The sequence below is a fragment of the Ochotona curzoniae genome, unplaced genomic scaffold (genome assembly GCF_017591425.1).
Source record: "Ochotona curzoniae isolate NIBS_2020 unplaced genomic scaffold, NIBS_Ocur_1.0 contig_883, whole genome shotgun sequence".
NCBI classification, from domain to species: Eukaryota; Metazoa; Chordata; class Mammalia; order Lagomorpha; family Ochotonidae; genus Ochotona; species Ochotona curzoniae.
In genome coordinates this window covers 11,075,405-11,094,222 of record NW_024466599.1, presented here as the reverse complement: position 1 = coordinate 11,094,222, position 18,818 = coordinate 11,075,405, and the positions used below count along the sequence as shown (strand labels likewise).

The 18,818-nt window shown below is 45.7% G+C and overlaps 2 protein-coding genes across 6 annotated transcripts in view; one reads left to right on the top strand and one right to left on the bottom strand.

Annotated features, from left to right (window-relative positions):
* The window catches only part of GEN1 (GEN1 Holliday junction 5' flap endonuclease), a 28,966-nt gene extending 27,948 nt beyond the window's left edge, over positions 1-1,018 (bottom strand). Inside the window, 1 exon segment of the mRNA XM_040992859.1 lies at positions 873-1,018. The gene's annotated coding sequence lies outside the window, so the exon portion shown is untranslated.
* A 198-nt stretch (positions 1,019-1,216) lies between these two features.
* Positions 1,217-18,818, top strand: part of SMC6 (structural maintenance of chromosomes 6) — a 71,540-nt gene continuing 53,938 nt past the window's right edge. For 3 of the 5 annotated variants that reach the window (XM_040992857.1, XM_040992858.1, XM_040992855.1), the window contains exons 1-3: positions 7,539-8,313; positions 12,621-12,738; positions 14,081-14,186. In XM_040992857.1, coding sequence (XP_040848791.1) covers positions 8,122-8,313; positions 12,621-12,738; positions 14,081-14,186 — 416 coding nt within the window. In that variant the 5' untranslated portion in view covers positions 7,539-8,121. Of the gene's footprint in view, positions 1,361-7,536; positions 8,314-12,620; positions 12,739-14,080; positions 14,187-18,818 lie in introns of those variants that run through there. The other 2 variants (XM_040992856.1, XR_005885153.1) reach the window with 2 other exon arrangements.

Genomic DNA, 18,818 nt, shown 5'->3' with positions numbered 1-18,818 from the left:
ATACGGTAGAAAATTTGTTTCAACAGCGAGGTGGAAATGATTTCCCCATTGCCACTTAAATAACTGCATTTCCATCAGACTGGCAAGTGGTGTAAGCATTACATTAGGGAAAGTTACTGAATCAGACGTGCGGCATCATTTCACTTCTTAACTCAATTTTTTAAAATTGCCTCTTCAGTTTCATTTTCATATGAAAAAGTGTAGCCTGAGGAAGCACACCAGGAAGGCTACTAGGTGTCAGGAGTGGGCAGGAAGTTCAGGCTGCTGCGCATTTAACGAAGGTTAAGGCTGCAGACACCAACGGGGCGAGGCGCGGTGCAGGCCCCGGGTAAGCAGAGAAAGAGAAGTTTCAGAGGAGAGAGACGCCCTATTTTCTTGCGACATCGAGCAAGATTTCCTGAAGGGGGCGGTTTCTCGGCCAGGGCCGATCAGTTAATACAAGCCATTGGGCTACAGCAAGGGTCCCCCGGGAGTATGGTGTTTGCAAGTTTTCGGAGTCAAAGGGGTCTCTGATGGGTGCGGAGGGGCTTCCTATCCCTGGGGGTCAGAGATCCGCTCCGTGGATCTCGTGGGGGAAGATGGTGGGGCGTGCAGGGGCAGGTTCCCGCTGCACATCCGCGCAGGGCACGCCCCGCGTGAGTAGAGATGGAGAGGGGCAGGCTCGCGTCCGGGAGAGCCAAGCCGCTTCCGGCATGGATAGCCACTGATCCCTGTGGGAGGCAGGGGTTCCTAGTCTGGGTCCCGCCGCTCCTCCGGCAGGGCGCGAGTTCGCGTCCAGATCTCCCATTTTAGGGAAGCTTCCCCGGGCGCCGGCCCAGACCCGCCAGGTCGCTCCTCACCGGATCTCCCCAGGAAGCAGCCGCGGGACTTACCCGGACACCCCTTCCTCCTGGGCGCGGGTTGGTGTGAATCCTAACTTTGGCCAAAAGTCCTCCTTCCCTTTTCCCTACTGAAGTCAGGAAACGCTTGGAAACCATTCAGAACGCGCACTTCCCGTCCGGAGGCCCCGCCTCTTCCGGGAAGCGACTGCGGGCGCGCCCCTCCTGCGACCGGACCGGCAGGCGCATGCGCGGACCTGTTGCCGGGGACGCGCCGCTGTCTGCCCTTTCGCCGTCGCACCGCGCGCGTGCCTGTCCGCTTCCCGCGCCCGCGCAGGGGCGATTCCGGGGTGCCCAATCCGCGCTCGGCGCACGCGCGGGCAGAGTCCGGGGGCGCAGGCGCGGAGCGTCCCGCGGTGGGCGCCGGGGCGGCGGGGCAGCTGTCTCCTCGGGCGGCGAGCGCGCGGTTCCCGGCGGGTCAACGGCTGCCGGCCGAGGCCGAGGCGCCCCGGTCCCTCGGCGGAGATTTCGACTCGTTAGAGGTAGGGCGAGGGCGCGCGCGGTCCCCGTCCCCGGCCGCTATCCCCGCAGCCCGCCGGGTCGCGGCCGTCCTCCGGGGCCCGCACGGGAGCGGCCCGGCCGGCGGCTCGGGGCTGCGCCGCGGGGCACTCGGGCGGTGGCGCGGGCCGCTGGCTCCCGGCTCCGGGAGCCCGGAGGAGGTGAGGCGGTCCGGGGGCAGCAGCTCAAGTTTAACGGGTGCAGGCAGATGTCACTGCAAGTCCCAGCAGTCGTGGGGAGGAACGCCCGCCGACCCATCACCCGTCTGGGGAGAGTGTTGATGGATGTAGCTTTCCCCCTGGTTTGTGGTGGAAGTCACCTACCTTGTCTGGTGAGGAGGAATCCCGATGGAGAATTGCCCAAAACTGTTCTGTAAGGGCAGAGCCCGGGGCTGTAGGACCAGCCGGGCTGCAGGTGACACGGTGAGAATTCCTAGAAAGACAGGCTGCAGGCAAGTGACTAAACACTTGTGTGTGTGTGTAGACCTGGATACTGAAAGTGCTGTAAAGATGACCCATTCTGTAATGCATCTTCAAAGGAAAAATAGAATCCCCATTCCCTGGCTTTTGGGTGTCTGCTGTGTCGTTCTAAAAAATATACAGGAGCAGGTGCAGGGGTCTGCTGGTAACTGCCTTGAAGGTATGAGTGATGGAAGGAGTCTGTTACAATATCTGCTTAGGTCAGTTTAATACAGAACGGTGAGGTAGCCTTATGATGTATATTCACAATTTCTTTTTCGGAATACGAACAAGTGCAAAAAACAAAATGGGTTTGGAGGTTACTCTAATGTGGTTTAAAAAACATGTTTTTGTTTCACATAGAAGTAGTTGTGTAACCTAGGCAGATTGATACCACCTCTTTTTTTTTTTTTTTTTTGCGGGGGTGGGGTACCACCTCTGTAAGTTTCATTTCTGAAAGATGAAAGCGGTAACAGTGCCCAATATACTGGATTCTTAATGTGTCTACAGAGAGAGGAGCAAAACTTCACAGCTCTCTCTGTGATGAAAGTATTAGTGTAAAGCTAAGGACAAATTACATGTTAGAAGTTGGTGATGAGAATGAAGTAGACCAGAGCGCTTTGTTTACACAATTTTATACACACACTGCTGAAGATCTGACTGTCACTCAGAGACCTACAGTGAGGAAGACAGTGAAACCTCTTTGTGGCTCACTTTGAAACTTCGCTGTATGAGCGTGCATTATGTTTAAGACAGAATGGAACGGCACAAGGCAAGCTGGTGAGCCCACTTGCCTGAGGGTCAGGTGCAGTGGCTCTGGGTAGTAACGTGGTGACCTCTTGCCTGAACCCCCGTGTCTTCCCAGAAATCCGGGTACACTGCACAGGCTTTTTCGCTGCCGCCTGCCTATCTTAGTATCGTGGGAATGCTCTGTTTCAGTATTTTTTTTTTTTCTTTCTAAGATTGATTTTACTTGAAAGAGCTGTAGAGGGGTGGAGACAGCTAGATGGTCTTTCTCCTGCCTTACGTCCCAAATGGTGGCTATTGCTGGAGCTGGCTGAGTTGGAAGCCAGGGACCAGAAGCTTCTTTCTGGTCATCTGTTGTGGGTAGAGGGGTGCAAGTACTCAGGCAGTGTTGTGCTGCCATCCTAAGCATATGAGCAGGGAGCCGGATTGAAAGTGGAGCAGCTAGGATTTGAACCCGTGCCCACATGGGATGTTGGTGCTGCTGACAGTGGTTTTACTGGCTGTGCCACAGTGCTGGCCTCAATATCAGTGTTTTCAAGCAAAGAAATTTATTGTCTGTCCTCTGCCTTGTTGTACTTGTTCTGTTCACGTTAGAATGGCACTTAAATTAACTGTGAAGATGAAATGCAAAATAAGGTTGTACAGAGCCGGCCCAAAAGTTTTGTTTACTTTTAGTGGGAATATTAGAGGGACACAGAATGGTTTCTGTAGTGCTTGTTAGAGGTAGATGACAAAACACACTGCCTGTGAAAAATTGTCAGGTAAACATGGTCGTGGTGTCTGGGCAGCTGGGCATTGAAGAAAGCCGTCCTTGGGTTAGGCTCTGGGCTCTCTCTAGGCTAGCAGCTCTAAGCCTTCCTTAAGCCAGAGCTCGGCCGCAGCCTCCGCCTTGCCTTCTGCCTGCCTCAGTTTCCTGTTGTGAAATGTTGAAGATCAAAGGAAGTCACATGTGTTTTTAAGGCATACTTTTTTTAAGCAAGTGTTAACTTCACTCACCCGTTTTTGACCTCAGCTTGGAAATCCCTCTGTGGTCTCCAGCCCAGGTGTCCCCGTGGAGCTGGCAGCCGGCGGCTCTTGCCCTAGAACTGGTCTGTGGTGCCCTTCCCGCCCTGGCACCATCCCCTCACTGCTCAGCTGGCGCTGGAAGCGCTGTGCCTTGTACCGCCCACTTTATTGATCGGGTTTGCTCAACTAAATGTGTGTATTTTGAATCTAGTGAATTTCCCTTGATTTCATGATACATCCAAGAGGATGTGGCTGTTTAATTCAGTATATTAAAATGAGTCTGTTTGTTGTGTTGGGAGGAGTAGAATTAAATTGAGATAAGGCCCAGATCCATCATAACAGTTAAAAGTAAAAATAAAATTTGTTTGGTTGTGAAACTAGGTAACTCTGATTTCCTTTAGTGGGAGATACAAGTTCCTTAATACTTAGATCGATAGATTTGATGTAATCTCATAGAAACACATTTGATTTCTCTCATGTTTCTTATGTACCTCAATATTGTAATGAGCTTTTAGTTCAGGATTTTTTTTAGTTGTCCCCATTCTAATGGAGTTTATTTCTTGTAAAGGAGAATTGATGTGTTCCTAGCTGATAATATTTTATTGTAAATAAGTTCATATTAAAAAACGGTTTTCGGTGGTTTTAACATGTTGAGACTGTCTGGAACTTGGAACTAACTGTTGGGAAAATCCGTCCTCATTACATAGATGTTTGTGAAGATCCATCTTCCTTAGACACAGTGATTCGTGTATTAAAAGGCAGCATCCCTGAGTGTTTGTTAGATGTAAGTTGCCTTGGCAACCTGACAGCAGACTGCACACCCGCGCCTGTTCCGTGTTCCTGCCCTCCGTGTGGCAAGGCATGGCTGGCATCCCGGCATCTCCTGTGCCTGAGACGGAGCTCGCAGGTCTGGGCTAGCGCATACCCTCCTTCTCATCCTCCATGAAAAACTGTTGTTTTATAAATGCTTGATTTGGGGACGTTTTGGAAGAAATTAAAAATGTGCTTTCAGTTTTATTTAAAGCCGTACATTATGTGATTATAGCTGAAGTTGTGCTTTGGTCTAAGCAGGGTTGCTTTGTTTTCATTGCACTGCCCCTTTTGCAGCCCTCTGAGTGGAGTGCCTGCTTCCCGCTGCTTTGCCCTGCCTCGGACCTGTTGGTGCTGCCTGGTTGCTGGCTTCTCTGGGCCTGTTGTTAGTCAGCTCTGTGTTACTGTGTTGAGATGTCTGCAGAGGCCAGTTGAGCTACAGGAGGTTGTTTTGACCCAGGGTTCTGGTGGTTCACAGTTCGTACAGGCCACATTGGTTTGGGCTTTGGGGATGTCATCTTGCTTGGCACAGGCATCACACATCACGTGGCAGGTGGCAAGGAGCACATGTGACTGTGTGTTCCCCTCCCTGCTGCTCAAGCCACCAGGATTGCATCATGGGAACTCCATCTAAGGGCTTGAACAGTCTCACCTGTACTCACCATAGTTGGCATTTGTGTCCTTTTAAGTACCATCAACAAAAGACTTTAGGGACCATATTCTTGCATGATTTGGGGGAACAAACTCTGCTCAAGCCATAGTATAAAGTCTGGGATTTTCCAGGAAAAGCAGAAACTGTGAACTCGCCTTTGTGCCACTCCTTCAGTGTACAGTGCTTGGGTGCTTTGAGCTCTTCTTGGTGACTGGAGTCTTTAAATGTTGATTTTATGTGCATCGTCCAAAGTTTGACTTCAGAAGAGCAGTAGTAAAAGGACGCAGATTGCGGTTATCTGGAAGCACAAGCCTGGCTGCTGTTTGCGCTCGGGCTTTGGGAGGAGGGCGTAGAAGCAGGGTTCTGAGCCCGTGACGGACCTTCTCTCCACTGTGTAAGTTCTGTGAGTAAGCATTGAACTCTGCTTTAACGAAGGCAGGGTTAGAGAAGTCCCGAACTTGCTCGCTGCATGAAAGGAGTCATGGTGAAAGCAAGGACTTTATAAATAGCGATTTTGTGTAGTAAACTTCAAGCTTTACAAGCAAAGTGTTTTGGAAAATAAAGTTATAAAAATTATTCAGAAAGATTAGTTTACTCATAAAACTGGTTGGTATACAACAAGGAAATTGAGATGGTTTGATAAGATTTATGATAATCTTCATGTTTAAAATGGTTTAAGTGTAGATCCTTCAAAATGTTGTTAATGTTTTGCTGTAAGAAGTAATTTGAAGGCCCGGTGTGGTAGCCTAGCGGCTAAAGTCCTTGCCTTGAACATGCCAGGATCCCATATGAGTGCCAGTTCTAATCCCGGCAGCCCCACTTCCTATCCAGCGCCCTGCTTGTGGCCTGGGAAAGCAGTTGAGGACAGCCCAAGGCCTCGGGACCCAGTGCCTGCATGGGAGATCCGGAAGAAGTTCCTGGCTCCTTGCTTCAGATCAGTGCAGCACCGGCCGTTGCATTCACTTGGGGAGTGAATCATCGGATGGAAGATCTTCCTCTCCGTCTCTCTTCCTCTCTGTGTATCTGACTTTGCGATAAAAATAAATCTTAAAAAAAAAAAAAGTAATTTGACAGACTACCAGTTTGCTTAATGAAGTTTGCATTGTTTTAATTCCCAAACCTGATAAAACTGATTGCCCCAGCAGCTCTGTCCGTGGTGAGTTTGGAAGGCAGTCAGTTAGAAAATGGAGCGTCATGTGGGAGTGCCTGCCTCCCTGCTTTTTTCTTCCTCATATTTCTTCTTTATAGTTCCTATTCTACATCTGTGTCTCAGCTTCATGGTTTTTTGTTTGTTTGTTTTGTTTTGTTTTAGGGGCTGCCAGGATTAGAACCAGTGCCCATAGGGATCCCGGCATATGCAAGGTGAGGACTTTTGGCCAACAGGCTACTGCACTGGGCCCTCAGTTTCTTGTTTTTCATAACACTGTTCCCAGGGGCCCCTTGCCTCCCTGCCTGTGCACGACAGCCTGGGTTTTCTAGCTAGGTACACAGTGCTGCCACATCTTGGTAAGGACTCACTCGAATCCTTCAACCTAAATTGATGAGAGAAAACCTCATTCGGCCCCGTGTGGTTGTGGGGGATGAGAGGGTGGGGCGTGTGGTTTAGGGTTTAGGGGGTTACATCAGGGAGCCCAGGAGTACTCACTGCGTCTTAGAGACTTTACATTTTAAGTCAGACATTTTTCTCTCCTTTTATTTGGCAAATAATTACTAGATGCCAATCATTTTAGATTTTAAATATATTTTGTGGAAAATGAAAGCAACAGAGTAATCACAAAGCTGAATTTGTTTTTGTTTTGTTTTGTTTTGTTTGAAGACTTATTTATTTGAAAAGCAGCTTGAGAGAAGAATCTTCCATCTGGATTCACTCCCCAAATGTCAGCAGCAACCAAGCCAGGGCCAGGCTCACGTCCTGAGGCCGAAACTCCAGGCTGGGTCTCTCACGCAGGTGCTGGGCCCCGTGGACGTGGGTCTGCATCCTTCATCTGCTGCTTAGCAGGAGATGGGGCAGATGGAGCACCCGCCCCAGACCCATCCCGCAGAGTGGGTGTCACTCACACAGCCTGTCAGCTCTCACTGTGGGGACTCAGTATATGTATTTGTTAGCAAAGCTTTCTGCAATTTTAGTCATTAATTTTCTAGGTTCAAATTTTACTTATACTGAGATAAGTTAAGGCCATAAACATGGAGGTTTATTTTTTAAAAAAATTTATTTATTTATTTATTTAAAAAATTTACTGGAAAGTCATATACAGAGAGGAGGAGATACAAAGATTTTCCGTTCAATGATTCTCTCGCCAAGTGTACGCAATGGCCAGAGCTGAGCCGATCTGAAGTTAGGAGCCAGGAGCCTTTTCCAGGTCTGCCACGTGGGTATAGGGTCCCAACACTTTGGGCAGACTTTGATCTCTTTCCCAGGCCACAAGCAGGGAGCTGGATGGGAAGCAGGGCTGCCGGGATTAGAACCAGCACCCATGTGGGATCCTGGTGCATACAAGGGGAGGATTTTAGCTGCTAGGCTACCGTGCCAGACTCTTTACTATTTCTTTAAGGAATAGTTATTTACTTGGTAAATGCTTCAAAATAGCCTTCTTTGGGAAAATAATATGAGTAGCTGTTACTTATAACTGTCAAAGTGGGGTAGTGGCGCTGTAGTAATCGCAAGAACTCCTGTACCATCTGTCGGCCAACCTTGTGGGAGTTGAGGAGTCGAAGCATCAGGTACTCTGACATCAGGAAGCCCCTGGCCAGGCGGTACTGAGGAAATCAGCTGTGCAGAATACGCAGATCAGCTGTTCCCAGCCACACAGCCTTGCCATCTGTCTGGCGGCACGCCGGCCCAGGGCTTACCGGGCTGGCATCAGCGCCACGAGGCTGTGCTCCTTTTTGGGGTTTTGGTGGGAGCAAGGGAACAGGATCTCTTTCCTGGCACTCTGCAGTGTTTATCGATTCATGACTCATTGGTCCTGTGTTCAGGAGAGAAAGTTCGTTTTATTTTTCAATGTACAAATACATGAACAAAATATTTAAGATTGAATAAGCTTCGAGTGTAACTTAAGTTGAATGTGTAAGAATGGTCATTATGAATGCTATCTTCATTGTTACCGTACATCTTTGTTCAGACCTAATGGCCAAAAGAAAGGAAGAACATTTCCTCTCTCCAGAAAATGCCAAAAGACCCAGGCAGGAAGATCTGGACGACTGCGATCCGGACGACGACGAGGATGAGTGTGCAGGCTCTCTGACTAACGGCACCTCGACCTTGGTAAGTGTAAGCTGCCACGCTTGTGCCTGGCACTGACTTGTTTCTCAAGTCTGTTTCCTGTCATTGTTGTCATTCAAAATTGGAAGGCCAGGCCGTGTGGCAGTTTGTAAGAAGCCAGTCGAGACGGCCACATCCCACGTTGGAGTACCTGGGTCCCAGTCCCGCGCCCCTTCCCGAGAGGCAGCGGGAGAAGGTACTCTTGCTCCCAGCAGGAAAAGCTGGATTGCATTTCTGGCTCGTGCCTTTGGCCTGCTCCTGTCCCCGCTGCCGTGGCCTTTTGGAGACTGAACTGGAGTCTGAAAGATCTTTGCCTGTCTTTGCCTTTCCACCAAATTAAAGTTAAGTGATACATCACGTGAAATAGCCTCTTTTACTCTTGAAGCTTATGTGGTTAGGAAGATCGATGGAGAAAATAATGAAAGAAAAATTGGGTCTTTAATTTGACAGGCCCCTTGTAAGACCGCCAAAGGGGAATTAAAGGGAACAGAAACAAATTGGCAGGAATAGAATGAAAGGCACTGAGGATGCACCCAGTGAAAAGCAAAAGTGAAAGTCGCGTTAACCGTTCTGCGCACATAAACGTGACAGTGTAGGTAAGCTTGACCGGTTGAGTTGATGATTTGAATATTTCCACAACTACTGAGAGTTTAGTTCAGGTTTTAAAGCTCCTAAAATGAAGTCTCCAGGTTGCCAAGTTTTTGTGTTTTTTAAAGATTGATGTATTTTTACTTGAAAGAGTTAACCAAGTTGGGAAGAGAGAGAGGAGAGAATATGAGAATATCCATTATCTGCTGGGTTACTCTCCAAATGGTAGTGATGGCTGGAGCTGAGCCAATCTGAATCCAGCAGCTAGGAGCTTCTTTGTGGTCATGCACGTGGGTGCAGGGACCCGAGGCTCTTGAGTTACTCTCTGTTGCTTTCCCAGGCCGCCAGCTGGGAGCTGGGTCTGAAGTAGAACAGCTGAGACTCAAATTGGTGTCCAGATGGGATGCTGGCACTGCAGATGGAGGATCAGTCAGCTTGGCCACCAAGGTCACTCTAGACCCCGTTGGTTTTACTGGTGAATTTTCCCAAATATTTTAACATGAATTCACATGCATTCCTCAGTTTTTTTCCAAGAACAGGGAAAGAAGAAATGCTTTTGATTTCGTTATCTTGATATGAACTCCCAAAAGCCAAGCGTAAAAATTCAAATGCCTCATTAGTATAGGTGCAGAAATTCTGAACAAAATATGTCAAATAAATTTGAAATTCAGCATATAAAAGAACTATCCCCTGAACGAATGGATTTATTGTAGGAAAGCAAGCCTGAGTTTCTGAAAGTCGGTGTGATTCAGTGTACTACAGCTAAAGAAGAAAGTTGGTATGATCGTATCTGTGGATATAGTGAAAGTATTTGACAAAATTCAATGGCTATTTGACATTACAAGGTCCCAGGAAAATAGGAGCAGAGAGCAACTTCCTCAGTTTGCTAAGCAGCACTGTCGGGAAGACCCGGGTGTAACATATTGTAATGGTGAAAGAATGCGTAGTGTTCACTGAGATGGGGAGCACGGCAGGGAGTCTGCTTTCATCACTGTTGTTAGGGGCAGTGCGGGGACACGTAGTTAATGCAGAGGAAGAGGGAAAAGATAAACAGAAATTGCAGAAGAAAGTGAAACTGCCCTTATTTGCACATGAGCCTCATCTGGGTAGCAAGTTTCAGGGATTCCACAGAAAATTCTTAGGCTTGTAAGTGCATTAAGTGCATTCAGTCAAGTTAAAGCATGAAGATAAACATTTTAAAAACTGTACATACTGGCATTGAATACATGTACATGAACATTTGGAATCCAGAGGTTTTTACAGTTACAAAAGAATGCTTTGGGCAAGTTTGCATCAAGATGCCAGCAGTGATGTTGCAGCCGGAATGCTGGCAGGGTTGTGCAGTGACACACTCGCGTCCATCATCCATCCTGGGGAATGCCAGGTGGTGTAGCCACCTTGTAGACAGTGCATACGGAATGAGACAGATTCTGACCAGTGGTCCAGAGGTTATGCTCCAGACCTGAAAACTAGTGTGCTTGCGACAACTTGCATGTGGATGTTTATCGCAGCTTTATTTCTAACTTCTAAAACTTGGAAGAAACAAAGATGCCCTTTAGTAAGCCAAAGGATAAAGAAACTGTGGTGTGTCTAGACAATAGTGTATTTTTCAGCATCAGTAAGAACTGAACTATCAAGCCTTAAACGCAGATGGAGGAAATGAAAGTGCCTTTCATTGTGTAAAAGAAGCAAAACTGAAAAGGCTGTCTACTGTCTAATTTCAGTTTTGACGTTCTAGAAAAGCCAAAACTGTGAACCTGAAAGGCCAGTGATTACCAAGGGGTAGGGAAGACAAAGATTGAGGGACAAACACCAGGTGGCTTTTTGTTTGTTTGTTTGTTGTTGGTGGTGGTGGTGGTGGTGCAAAAGAAATATGCTATGTGATCTTTTTATGATCAGATGTATGTCTTTATTGAGTTGTACAAATTCAAACAATGTGCAGCAGGCAGAGTGAAGCTTAATAGGATAAGTACTTACTGTGGTCATAGGTGAGTGTAGGTTCATCGACTTTGACCAGTGGGCCACTTTGCTATGAAAGTTTGACAAGAGGGGGAGCTGTGTGTGTGTGTTTGGGGAGATGGTATTTGGGAAATCTCACTGAATTTGTGAACCCAGATCTGCTGTAAAAATAATTTAAGAAAAATGAAAGCACACTTAATTTTAAATCTAACAAAATATGTTCATCACGACTTTTATGCCGGAAACTAACCAGTATTGATGAATGGAATCAATGAAGAGCCCAATAAATGGGGAGACTTACTTACAGACTTGAAAGATTCAACAGAGAAAGAAAATGTTACTTTCTCTCCAAGAATGACCCATAGGTTTAAGTGCATTTTCCCATCAAAATTCAGCAAGAATATATATATGGGGAAACATCTTCTACTACTTATGTGAAAGGAAGGCAACTGAAATATCTAACAGAGTATTGAAATGTCTTCCACTTTCAAGACCTGTTAGATGAGTATAGCTGTAATGCTGAAGGTCACGTGAGGTTGGTACTGGGAAGGCTGCCCGGGTCACTGAGGCAGGACTAGCATCCATTTTGAGGAGGGAAGGAGGCTCACACACACAGAGTGAACCTAGTTTTTGTAAACTTGCACATGCAGTCCAGTGAAGGGGAAGGCAACCTGTTCATCAAATGGTGTTGAAATGTATTGGAACAATTATACACTGATGAGCAAAAAAAGCGAACCTTGACTGAGGTCTTATCTTACATAAAAATTAAATCAAAGTTGAGCCTCAGGTATGAGACTGTAAAATCTTCAGAAATAAGTCTAAGAGACATTGTTGGTTATAGACAGAGTTAAAAACTTAACAGTCACGATTTCATTAAAATTGAAGAAGTCACAAGTCTGCAAAAGACACAAGAGAACCAGGTTTTTGTCTTTAAAAAAATGTGTTTTGCTCTTAGAATTGTCCATTTACGTAATAGATAACTGTGAGATAGTGAATTTAGTGTTCTAGTCGTGGCTAGATTGTCAGTTTCCAGGGACGTTTTAAAATGAAATGCTGTGCGTCATAGAAATTTTTAAAAAGTTATATTAATTGATTTGAAAGGCAGAGTTACAGAGAGTGAGAGACAGACAGGTGACCCATCTGCTGGTTCACTGTCCAAATGGCTGCAGTAACTGGCGCTGTAGCAGCTGTACCACACGGGAGACAAGCATGTGGGCCGTCTTCTGTTACTTTCCCCGTTGCACTCACAGGGAGCTGGATCAGAAGTGAAGCAACTGATTTGAACCAGTGGCCCATGTGGGATGCCTGTACTGCGGAAGGCAGCTTAACTCAACTGTGCCAAGCACTGAACCCACAGAGAAAAATTTTCTGTCAGTAGTTCTCAGCCAGAAATGATTTTGTCTTCTTGGTGCTTAGGAACATTTGGCAATTGTCTGGATATATTTCTGGTGGTCCTAACTGGTGGGGATAGATACGTCCGTCACTGACTGGCATTATATAGTGCACAGGTGGCAAGCCCCTACCCTAGGAAGTATATATTTTTTTAACCTAAAGTCAACATTGTCCATAGTAAGAAACCTAGTGATACACTTGCAGAATCCTGTAAAGATGGTTGAAGGAGTGGTGACTGATAGAATGTTCATCTTGTTCATTGAAGTAACCATTATTCTTTCCTTGTAACTTCAGTTAAACTCCTGGTTTTCCTGCCTGCAAATGATTATAATGAATGAATTAGTTGTTTTCCAATTGTTTTTTATTAATAGACTGCAGCAGAAGTTGGAATAATTGAGAGTATTCAACTAAAAAACTTCATGTGCCATTCGATGCTTGGACCTTTTAAATTTGGTTCTAACGTTAACTTTGTCGTTGGTAACAATGGAAGTAAGTGCCTTTGCCCTCCTCATTTAACTGTGTGGTACTCTGAGATTATAATGTATTTGCTTCTTGGAGTGGTTGATAGTTAACTTGTAGCACTGATAAATATTTAGTTGATAAATTTTTGTGTTTACAGATACTTACAATATTTTCTGTGAGTCTATGCTGAATTAATTCCCACATGTTATTTAAGCAATATGGATAAGTATTTCCCACTTGTTTTCTAGATTTACACTGGATCTTACACCATTGAGATTGAGATTGAGATTGAAACAAGCCTGTGTCTTACCTCCGCTTAGCATTGTAAATGAGAAACTTGGGAATCCAAACATGAAAGGACTTAGCAGCTCTCACCTTAGTGGTTAATGAAAGCTTTACGTGGAGGTGCTATTTGTGCTGGTGCTCAAATGAAAATTAAAGATTCTTTAAATCTCACTGACAAAGTAGAAACTGAGATATTCCTAGGCAAACATTGCTCATCAGCCAAAGCTTGGGGGATTAGAAGCGTACATGTGTGGGGAATGTGAATAAATGTGTCTGCTTTCCATCGTGCAGTGCAGTGCAGGGAGGGCTGGAAGCTGGCACTGAGCATGGTGGTGGTGATATATTCGATTTGAATGTCATTGTGAAGACTTTGGAGTTTTATTCTAATATCACTAGGTAGCCAATTGAAGTTTTTGAGCGAAGGGCTGACATGTTAAGGTTTATAAAGCACTGCCATGTTACAGAGATGGGTTAGCAGAGAATGGAAGGAGCTGCTGATCTTCTGTGTTTGTTATGGAAAAAAGAAGTAACACATTTTAGAAAGGTACAAAATGAAGAATAACCAAATCAAGAATAGCAACTGAAGGAGCAGGAGTTAAGGGAGACAGGAGGGTGTAGTTATTGTACAGTTGTACCTAGGAAATACATGAAATTTGTTTTCTTAGATTAGTAAAAATGTAAAAATTAAAAACTCAATATATTACATTAGGGCATCAGAAAGTAACTACTAGTTAACCCATAATACAAGAAAAATTTTAGGAGCTAAGTGTATGCATGTTGGTAAACGGGCTAGGATGACACAATGAGAGTTTTAAGTAACCAGAGCCACTTTTCTCACTTCGGTAAAGTGGCAAAAGTTGGATTACTCAGTGCGCTGTTTTTCTCATAGTGGTACCTAAATATTTCATGAAATATGCAGATGCTTTTCGTTAAGCTTTCCATTTTGACACCAAAAGATAGTTATAATTGCATTTTTGCATTTCAGTGTGAGAATAATTCTTTTAGGAATATTTTGCAACCAATTGTAGGAGTTGTCTATTTCTTTTGTCTTAATGAATGACTTTTTCAACACCTGTTTCTGTAGGTGGGAAGAGTGCAGTGCTCACAGCTCTTATCGTTGGTCTTGGTGGAAAAGCAGTTGCTACTAATAGAGGATCTTCTTTAAAAGGTTTTGTCAAAGATGGACAGAAGTAAGTGTTTGGTTTCTACATATACTTTTTAATTTTCAGCAAGAAGCAGCTATCTCAGTTTCCCAGTTGATACAGACAGAGCTGGGATGGAACAGGCTTCCCAGCACAGGAGCGGTTTATCATAGTTTTGCCTGCCTTTCTGCTCCTTGTTGCCTGCCTGGTCCACTGTTGCCTATTACTCTCTTACACAGCTAGCTGGTACAGCCCCTTTCCAAATGCCTGCCCACCTATACATATCTTTCTAGAAGAAAGGGAAGTGATACTTTTGTTTAAAGCACTATTTAAAAGCTTGCATATTTCTGGCTAACATAAACGAGCATCAGCAAGGCCCTGTTGATGTGATGAGATGAGAGTAAAGTTAGTGATCATTCAGTGTATCCCTGAACAAAGAATTCCACAAAAGCAGCTCACTCTGCTTCTGGTTTGATGTCCTGTAATCGGTTGGATTGCCAGTATGTTTGATAAGAAGGCCATAGTCGCGAGTCTGTGGTTCTGCCTGAGCCTCGGTGAATGACCGACCCTGTTAGTATTCTCTTTGGCTTTGTGTTGACACTTCTTTTTGTCCTAGGTTGCGTTTGCCTAGCTGTATGTTAACCATCCAGTTTGTTGGTCATGGACTTGTTGCCCGTTGCCTCTGTGGCTCTGTCTCCAGGCTGATCTCATTATTCTTTTTCATGCTGCCCCAGATACCTCTGGAGGGATCCTTGTTTCTCATAACAACTGAATGTCCCAAACCCTGTCATACTGTCTCCCAGTGTGAGGCTGCTGCCACTGCTGCTGCTTCTCCCACGCCCAGTGCCCAGAACTTTTGAGTGGTAATTAACACTGTCTTTTTCTCGTATACTAGACTTCCTTTCTACTCAGTGTTGTATCTGTTTGACTTCTCTTACTAGTGAACTATAGAATGGGGACATGATGTCCATCAGGATTGAGAGCTGCTTCATGTGTCATGCAAAGGTGTTAGGGATCTGAAGCTGGGATTCCAAACCAAGTCTAGGGAAGGATGAAAGGTGCAGTGGAAGCTGTTTTCCATGCTGTGTGTCCTTGGAAAAGACCCTGCTGTTAGGAGTTTCCCAGCACCGTTTGCTTCTGCACTTGTCTTATTTTGGCCTCAGCCCAGAAGTCTTCTGCTTGCCCTCCACCCTCTCCAAATAAGATTATGTGTGTGGTAAAAAATTACCCCTTAATTTTCTTTCTTTCTTCCTTTTTTTTTTTTTTGGAAATTTTGTTCTGTTTGCTTGAAAGGCAGGCTGGCAGGGAGTGAAGAGACAGCAGGCCGAAGAGTTGTTACATCCGTTCCTCTGCTTCCCATAGTTGCAATGGCTAGGCCTGAACAGCCCGAAGCCAAGGACATGGAGTTAATCTGGTCTCATGTGCTTGGCAGTTCCTTTTTGCTATTTGCAAAGCTGAATTCAAAGCAGAGTAGCCAGGACTCCAACCGGCACTCCGAAATGAGACAGTGGCTTAACCCACCGAACCACAGTGCCAGCCCATTACTCAATTGCTTTTAGGTTAATGGAGCCAAATTGATTTCAGTTCATTAGTTTTAACTGTGTGTTTTTCAGTTACCCAATAATCTTGTCAGCCCGGTGAGAGTACCCGCTGATCTTTCTGGAACAGGAATTATATTTTATATACCATTAAATGTTATCTCTGTTAAATATTCCTGGTGTTTTTGTTTTTCATTTTGAAAGTCCTTAGACCGAGATAAAAACTCCTTTCTGAATATTATTTTAAGAAGAAATGCTCCTTTTGATACATCAAGGACACAGCTGCCTCTAGAGGGACAATTAATATATTTTAAAATGAGTCAATCAAAGCTAACATCTTTAGCTCCGCATCCCTCCTCCCTTTCTTACTGCTGTTGCACCTCTGAGGCGGTCCTCGGACGCTTGTCTCTGCCCTCCATCTCCACTGTCCGGTGCACCTGCGGGAGGACTGGGAGTGAAGAGCTCCCTCGGGGGTGCGGGGGCTCACCTGCTCACTGCGCACATTGTTTTAGAACATGGGCAGCCCGCTGTGGTTGCCTACGTGGTTCTGTACACTAGCCCTTGTGGCCTCGGATCTTTGCAGTAGACCTGCTTTTGACGTGAGTGGTATCATAGGGTTCATTCTTCTGATTCTGTTCCAAATTCACTTAAAGACTTAAAACGTCTTTAACGTCGTGTCAAGGGCAGATACATTCCATTTTACGTGTCTTCTTCCCTGTTTCTGGCTCGGCTGCTGCTGCCAGCTCTACCTCTATAGAGAGAGCTGCCAGAGTTGGACAAGAAGCCGAGTGCTTAGAGAGGCACCAGTTATCATTTGGAAAGACCTGTCATTGTGTCATTGATGGTCCCCCATTTTTTTTTTTATTTGAAGAAGTAATGTACTTACACACGTGTTGGACTCTGAACTTTGACCTGAATTCATCATCAACAAAGGCCGTGTCAGGCAGTGTCCAGCTTGCCTGTCCCTGTCCCCTGGCACAGGCTGTCAACAAAGGCCGTGTCAGGCAGTGTCCAACTTGCCCGCCTCTGTCCCCTGGCACAGGCTCTCAACAAAGGCCTTGTCAGGCAGTGTCCAACTTGCCCGTCCCTGTCCCCTGGCACAGGCTCTCAACAAAGGCCTTGTCAGGCAGTGTCCAACTTGCCCGCCTCAGTCCCCTGGCACAGGCTCTCAACAAAGGCCTTGTCAGGCAGTGTCCAGATTGCCCGTCCCTGTCCCCTGGTACAGGCTCTCAGCAAAGGCCTTGTCAGGCAGTGTCCAACTTGCCCGCCTCAGTCCCCTGGCACAGGCTCTCAGCAAAGGCCTTGTCAGGCAGTGTCCAGCTTGCCCGTCCCTGTCCCCTGGTACAGGGTCCCAACATTACTTTGAAACTTATTTGTGGCCATCAGTTTTTAAGAGAACTTCTTCTATTAAATTCATAGATATGAATATGCCAAATTTCTTTCAGTATACTGTATAAAGTGCTTCCAAAATCTCATTATAACATAGATAGCTGTCAAACACAAAAATACCTAAGGATGAAGAAAATAAAGTTGATATTTGCTAATCAAGAATGATGTTTTGCTTATTTGAGAGAGACACAATGCCACCTGTTGATTTACTCGCCAGATTCCTACAGTGGCTGGAGCTGGCCAAAGCTGGTAGCCAGGGACTCAGTCTGGGTCTCCCACATGACTAATAGGAAACCAAGTAATTTGAGCTGCAACCTGCCACCTCGCCGCAAGGTGGAGTTAGGCGAAGAACTGGCACTCACACCAGGCACATTCTGACATGGTAGGTGGGTGCCTTAAGCCGAGTCTTGGTAACAAGGGCACATGGTTACCCCTAAGAGACATATTTGATAACATATAGTCATTTTATTTGTTTATTTTTAAAAATTTACTTATTTTTGCTGGAAAGGCAGATGTACAGAAAGGAGAGGCAGAAAGATCTTGCATCTGCTTAGTTCCTTTGCCAAATGGCCGTAACAGCTGGAGCCGAGCTGATCGGGAGCCGGAGCCTGCTCCAGCTGGTGAGAGCTCCTCCAGGGCTCTCGAAGGGGTGCAGCATCCCAAGGCTTTGGGCCATCCTCAGCTGCTTAGGCCACAAGCAGGGAGCTGCATGGGAAGTGGAGTAATTGGGCCATATGGGATGCTGGCACTTGTAGGTAGGGATTGGCAAATTGAACCAACATACTGACGCCTAGTCAGTTTTATTTTAAAAATATTTTTATGCAATATGTTAATTTAGTGCTAGATAATCTTGCCAGATAATGAAATTAAATAATATTTTTACTTATATTGTAGGCTCTCTGCCTTTTTCATAATTTGGCAAGTGATTATTAAATTTGTTCATTAGAATGAACTTGAACTTTTAAAATTAATTTAAAAGTCAAAGTTACAGAGAGAGCAAGAGAAACATCTTCCATAAGTCCCCCGAATGGCTGCAATGAGAGCAGGGCTGGGCTAGGTTGACACCTGGAGCCAGGGGATTGTCCTGGGCCTTCTGTGGGCAGCAGGGGCCCCAGCACGGGAGCCATGTAGGCTGCTTTCCCAGGCGGTTAGCAGGAACTGGGTCAGAAGTAGAACACCCAGGACTTACATTGTCACCCATACGAGATTCTGGCCTTGCATACTACAGCTTTACCTGGTATGCCGTGAAGCTGGCTTAAGAACTAACTGGAGCTTTTGCAAATTTTGTCAGTGAAAAGTTTTCAGGGGTCTGTCTTCATTAGGTAACTTATTAATATAAAAAACTACTGATCAAGAGAGCCCTAGAAAAGCATGTTTACTGTAAAGATGCATGAATAGAAATCTCGGGTGCTACAATGTGAAGGAGCTGGGTCTAGTAAGTGACCAGACTGAGATTGGAAACCAAGGTTCCTTTGTCTGTGGATCTTTTTAACTCACTTTTATGAAAGACTAAGAGACGGATCAAGGGATTTTTCATTTTATTCTTCACTTGCCCAATGTCCCTGCCAGTTAGGACTATGCTGAACTGAAACGGGGAGTCAAACCAACCCTTGTTTGAATTCAAGTACTCCCAAGAGTGCACCTTAATAGGATCTGGAAATCAAAGTGGCACCTAGACCTAGGCATTCTGAGGGTGTGCCCAAGCCCTGCCTCTGCTCTGTCTCGTGTGTGTTCTCCAGCTGTCTCGGGGCCT